Here is a 6,000-nt window from a genome sequence, read left to right as displayed (position 1 = left end):
CCATTGTCACAGGTTGTCCTCAAGCTGAAATTTGAGACTTAAGTTACGATTTTAACCTTGAAGTCTTGAACTTACGTGTTTTTCTGAAAACAAATTTTTGAGGGTAACATGGTAATTGCAACACACATTAAACATTAACTATGATGGAAGTAAATCTAGGTTTTTTAATTAACCATGAAAAAGTGTGTAACAATTTCCAAAATGTTGGTTTTGATTTCTGCTAATACTCTAGGCACTTTTTTCAAAATTTCCCTTATTTCTTTTTTGTTTCACATATTTTCATACACTACCATTATTAAAAAGTGTAAGAAAACAAAGCATGCAAAGATCAAGTAATCTTTACAGGAATTGCCAGCCTCATTCTTAACTACATAAAAAACATAACAATAATAAAGAAATTTCCACAACAAAGATGGCATTTCAAACAATACAGCTCTCAACCTAGAAAACAATAATGAGAAGCTTATTACACCAAAAAAAAAGTTTGCAATCACGGTAGCCACAGAAAACGATTAGGACAGAAAGTTAGAAACCAACCTACCATTACACTGCCGCTCTTCATGCTTGGAAACTTGTTCAAGGTCTCTTCTCAGTCTTATTCCAAACAACCTAAGTGTATTAACCAGAAATGTTTACTCGAGTTTTATTACAGACATCTGGTTAGTCGTACACTCCGACGAAGTTCAGTGCCACAGAGAAGAGAAAACCTGGGCACAGCTAATGGCAACGGTGAAAAAAACATTTCCTTAAAACTGAAGAATCACTCAATTGGAGGAACAAGAATTGGTAAGAGAGCGAAAAGATAAAGATATCCTCACAACCCAGCAGACTTCTCAAGTTTCTGGATTTGGTTCAAAAATATCCATGTCATCTGCAATGTCAAACCAAATAACAAATGAGTCATGCTCATTAATATCCTTGTAAATATTAGTCAAGCACAGAGAGAAAGAGAGAAACAACTGTTTCCAGCAGCATACCATGACATGTGGTGCAATTCGAACACAGTAAACAGGGAACCCAGTATAAAACTTGAAAGGACCCCCAGACTTCAGTGTCTTCATTGCACAATCAAAAGAACCAGTATATGGGTACCGCCCAGTAGCATCTGGCTGCATTTTCTGTATTTGAGTTTTTACATAGTCAAAAGGCAGACTGCAAGCAGATGCGAAAAAACCAGAAACAGCACTTGCCCCTGCAACACAAAAAAGAAAAGTTTGACTTTCATAATCAGGAATTATCAGCTAAAGACACTGTTTTTCATGGGATAAAAATAAATTTTGATGCAGTCTTAAAAAGTGAAGAAAAAGTGCATATATATATAACATCGGCTACACTGGTGGCTACCGAACACATAAGCGCAATGTTGTAAGTATCGTACCATATCATACGATACATATCATTACACTATGGGGTGTTCCGATATGATACACCCGTATCTTGATACGGGTGTGTATCTTACGATATACCCCCCTCCGTATCTTATGATACACTACGGTAAGGAACTAATGAGCTAGAAATCATAGGTGCATGTTGTATCAACTCAATCTAATCACATAGATGTTCAGGATGGTTTGTTTGCTAAGGATCAAGCCTTGGATTGTGCTTTTCTGATGTAAAAATGTGATCTTTTGAGTTATGAAATTCTGGCACATTGTGGGTCGTTGATTTTTTGACCCTTTTAAAAACATAATTACTTGTCATAATCACATGATTCAAAACAAGTTTCCTACTAAACAAACCATGTAGATCACATCAGTAACATTTGATCTACAAAAAATTGGAATTTTTTTAAGAAAAGAGTGATTTCTACTCGTGAGTTCCTTCAATATATGATCATCATGATTTTTTTAGCAAAAGCAAGTTTGGATCATGTGATTGTGATATGTAAGAAGGATGTTCAAAGGCTACCAAATAAACTGCCCAAAATGTGGCAAAATATTGTGATTCAAAAATCATTATTTTAATTCAAAAAAAATGATCCAAGGTTTGATACCTAGCAAACAATCCATGTTGAATGCTTCTAATGGGTCAGGCAGAGCAAGAAAGAAGTTTTTGCACTATCTGTCTATCTCTATCTGTCTATCTATGTACCTATCTATCAATCTACCTATTTATCTATATATTGATCTATCTATCTGTATATCCATCTGTCTGTCTATCTATCTATCTATACATACAAATATATACATATATATGGAAGATATTGGCTATAACTTGTGGGTTTTAAATCCCTAGTTGAAACTCATAGTGGCAGGATGCATTGACCAAATCTAACCCCCATGGATGTGTTCAACATGGTCAAAATAGTAAAAATTGACCCTTCAATCACATTTTTTCAATGTAAAAATACAAAATTTTGAGTAAAAATTCAGCATATTATAGGCTGTTGATTTTTCAACCCTTGGAAAAATAAGACATACACGTCACAGAAACATGATCCAAGAGCCGGTTTCTACTAAACCCAAACACGTAGATCACATCTGGATTGTAATATCTTTTTAAAAAATAAAATTAGAGTTTTCACTGGGGGGGTTGGAACCTACAAGGGTAGTTAACATTTTCCCATAAATAAACAAACACATATAGCTTGAAGAAGAAGCGTGATGAAACATGTTAGTTCCCAACAATCTAAAACAAATGTTCCAGCATCCAGGATCACTAGAACATTATCAGCATATTGAAGAACATATGACAATTTACTGGCTCTACCATCCCCTTTTCATTGAATCATGTTTATCATCATCCACCAGACAACAACCCCAAGAGAAAAAACAAAAAAATCATATTTATCCCATGACAGCTACTGTTAGCCATCAATAATGGCGCTCATATATTTTAACTCATCCAGTGGAAAATATCAACAATATTTAGCTAAGCCTTGTAAGATAAAAAATAATTCACTAGCTATATATTTTCAAAGAATCTACTGGCAGTACATGACTAAGAGGGACATCAAAATAGCCTCCATTCTTATTTAAATAATCAAAATCTACAAAAATACAACCTTTCCATATTGTTTGAATGGTCTCTCCCACTAACTAGTGCCAGCAGGACATGAGGGATTCCCCAAACATTTTGGTTTAATGATCAAGGGTTGCATAAAACCTGGAACTGTGCAACAACACAAACCTACTATTGAAAGATCAAGTCATCAACATGTAACTGTTAAAATATGTAATCCAAACTTGTAACTTCGTATATATATTTTACATATATAAGGTAATACATATACATATATATATAATATATGTATATGTATCTACCTATTATATATGTAAAATATATATATAATTCTATCTTTAGTCTTATGGGTAGTTTAGTCTTTTTTACACATATTCTTTTTCGAATATGTCTTGTAATTTCTTTTCCCATTTTTATTTTTCTTTTTTCTTTCAATAAATGAGTTGTACCTACCTTGGGAGGGGCCCAACACACTAGTCGTTGGACCCCTCCAACGGTCACATTTGTGACCGTTGGAGGGGCTCCAACGACTATGTGGAGCCCCTTCCAAGGTCTCCTTTAGCCCTATAAATATGGGCTCTCTCCATTGTATTTGTAAGAAGAGATTTGGGATTATAGCCCAACCTCTTTAGTGTTTATGAAACTTATGGGTGCAAGTGCACATTTGTGATTCGGTGTGTTGTGTTCGTTGTGCACAAGTGTTCTTGGGTGTGTATGTTCACACATTTATTCTTAAGGTTGTTGCGTTATCGGCTAAAGTATCTTGTTGAAGATACTTTTACATGGTATCAGAGCCTCGTTGAAGAAGAAGAATTGTGATTCGCCTTCTTTTGCATTCCTCGGGAAGCGTGCCTTCAAGTTTTTTGAAATCAAAGAGGATCATCTTCTTCGAGCAATATTTTAGGAGCCTCTTTTGTCAAGAAAGACGCAAAAAGTAATTAAGGTACATACTATCTCTTGCATTCTTTCCTCTCTAATGGGCGAAAAAGACTCCCATTTCTCTCTTGGGTTTAAGCTTAATGGCTCAAACTATCACGTTTGGGCCGGTAATATGGAAGCCCATATTAAAGGAAAGGAGCTTTGGGGTTACGTTCATGGATCCATACCGGAACCGGAACCCAAGATTACCATTGTTGAAGGAGGGGATATTAAGATCCTTGAAGGGGATGAAAGACAAAAGGCCCTTGAAGAGTATTCTAAGAAACATGATGATTGGGAAATGAAGAACTTCAAGATCTTATCTTGGATTTTCTCATCTGTTGAGACCAAGATAAATGCCAACATCATCAAATTTAAAAGGGCTTCCGAAGCTTGGGTATATCTTGAGAAAATGTACACCTCAAGAGATCTATCCCACAAGTACTTTCTCCAAAAGAGGACTTTGACTCTCCAACAAAATGACATGACCATTCGGGAGTATTTTGCCGAATTATCCTCTATTTGGGACGAGCTCGCTATTCTTGAACCTAAATGGAGTGGTGAGGCAATCGAATTAAGGCACAAACAACTTGAAGAAGACCGGTTCTTCAATTTTTTAAATGGACTTAGACCCGAATTTGAACAAGTCCGGTCCTCTCTTCTCTCCGCCTTCACATCCCCCTCACTCGAAGATGTTATCACCAAGCTAAGTGGTGAAGAAACCCGTATGGGGATTGGCAAAAATAATCCTAGCATTCTTGTTACTTCCTCTACTCAAGAAGATGGTGAAATGGCTAATGCCGTGTCAAGACCGGGAAATAACATGAGAACCTATAGACCTCCTCATTTCAAGAATCAAGGTCAAGGAGGAAATGATCGGTATGGCAAAAAAGATTATAGCAAAGTAACTTGCTATCATTGTAAAGAACCCGGACATATCAAACCCTTGTGTCCTAAATGGAAGAAATTGATTGCAACGGCTATGGCATCTCAAGTTGAAGAACGACCCTCTTTATCAAGTGAGTCTCTTTCTCTTCAACAAATCGTGGAAGCCCTACAACCTCTTCTCAAGGGAGGTACTTCCGGAGCCGCTATGTCATCCTCTTCCCCCGGTAAGACATCTTGGCTTTTAGATTCCGGGGCATCCTTTCACATGACCCCTAGTTATTGCACTCTTTCAAACTTTTCTAAAAATGTTTTTCCATCTTTTGTATCAACCGCGGACGGTACATCTCTTGAGATTAAAGGAATAGGTAATTTTGAAAAACAAGACTTCTTTGTTCCAAAAATTCGTTTTATCCCAAACCTTAACCTAAATCTTCTTTCCGTTTCCCAACTCTCGGACCATGGTTGCGATATAAAATTTTCTTCTAATAAATGTTGGATACAGGATCGCCAGTCCGGGAGATTGATTGGGGAAGGCTCTAGAAGAGGAGACCTCTACTACGTAGATTTTCTTCAAGTTCCCAAGAGTCAATTTTGCAACGTCGTCCAAAACAAAGACATTCATGTATGGCATAAGAGATTGGGTCATCCCAATATTGTTAAAATCTCGTATTTGCCTTTTGTTAAACATCTTTGTAAAAGTGACTTTTTGTGTAATGAATGCATTCTTGGGAAAATGAAATGTTTGCCTTTTCCTCAAAGATCCATGTTTACGACAAAACCATTTGAAATTGTCCATTCCGATGTATGGGGACCGGCTCCGGTAATGTCAAAAGGAGGTTTTTCATATTATGTGATCTTTGTGGATGGCTATACTAGGTTTTGTTGGATCTATTTCCTTAAACATAAACATGAGGTTTTTTCAACCTTTAAAAGCTTTCACATGATGATTTCAAATCAATTCAATGGATGTTTAAAAATCTTTAGGTCTGACTCTGGAGGAGAATACCTCTCAAATGAATTTAAGAGTTATCTTGAAAATTTTGAAATTCTTCACCAAAAATCATGTCCGAAAACCCCGCAACAAAATGGGTTAGCCGAACGAAAGCACAGGCACATCATTGAAACCACTAGGACTTTGCTTATTTCTCAAAATATTCCAAAAAATCTTTGGGCTGAGGCAGCCCTTACCTGTGTCTATCTCATAAACCGACTTCCATCGAAAAATTTAAACAA

At 36.4% G+C, this 6,000-nt stretch overlaps 1 protein-coding gene across 1 annotated transcript in view; it reads right to left on the bottom strand.

Moving 5' to 3' along the window:
• Positions 1-338: 338 nt before the first annotated feature.
• Positions 339-6,000, bottom strand: part of LOC149814896 (mitochondrial dicarboxylate/tricarboxylate transporter DTC-like) — a 33,110-nt gene continuing 27,448 nt past the window's right edge. The window contains exons 5-6 of the mRNA XM_089990032.1: positions 978-1,192; positions 339-871 (exon numbers count right to left, since the gene is read on the bottom strand). Of these exons, the coding sequence (XP_089846158.1) occupies positions 815-871; positions 978-1,192 (272 nt within the window). The 3' untranslated portion in view covers positions 339-814. The remainder of the gene's footprint in view (positions 872-977; positions 1,193-6,000) is intronic.

Source organism: Nuphar pumila, chromosome 15, assembly GCF_984573655.1.
Source record: "Nuphar pumila chromosome 15, dmNupPumi1.hap1.1, whole genome shotgun sequence".
In the NCBI taxonomy this organism is placed as follows: domain Eukaryota; kingdom Viridiplantae; phylum Streptophyta; class Magnoliopsida; order Nymphaeales; family Nymphaeaceae; genus Nuphar; species Nuphar pumila.
This window is presented reverse-complemented; position numbering and strand designations above follow the sequence as displayed.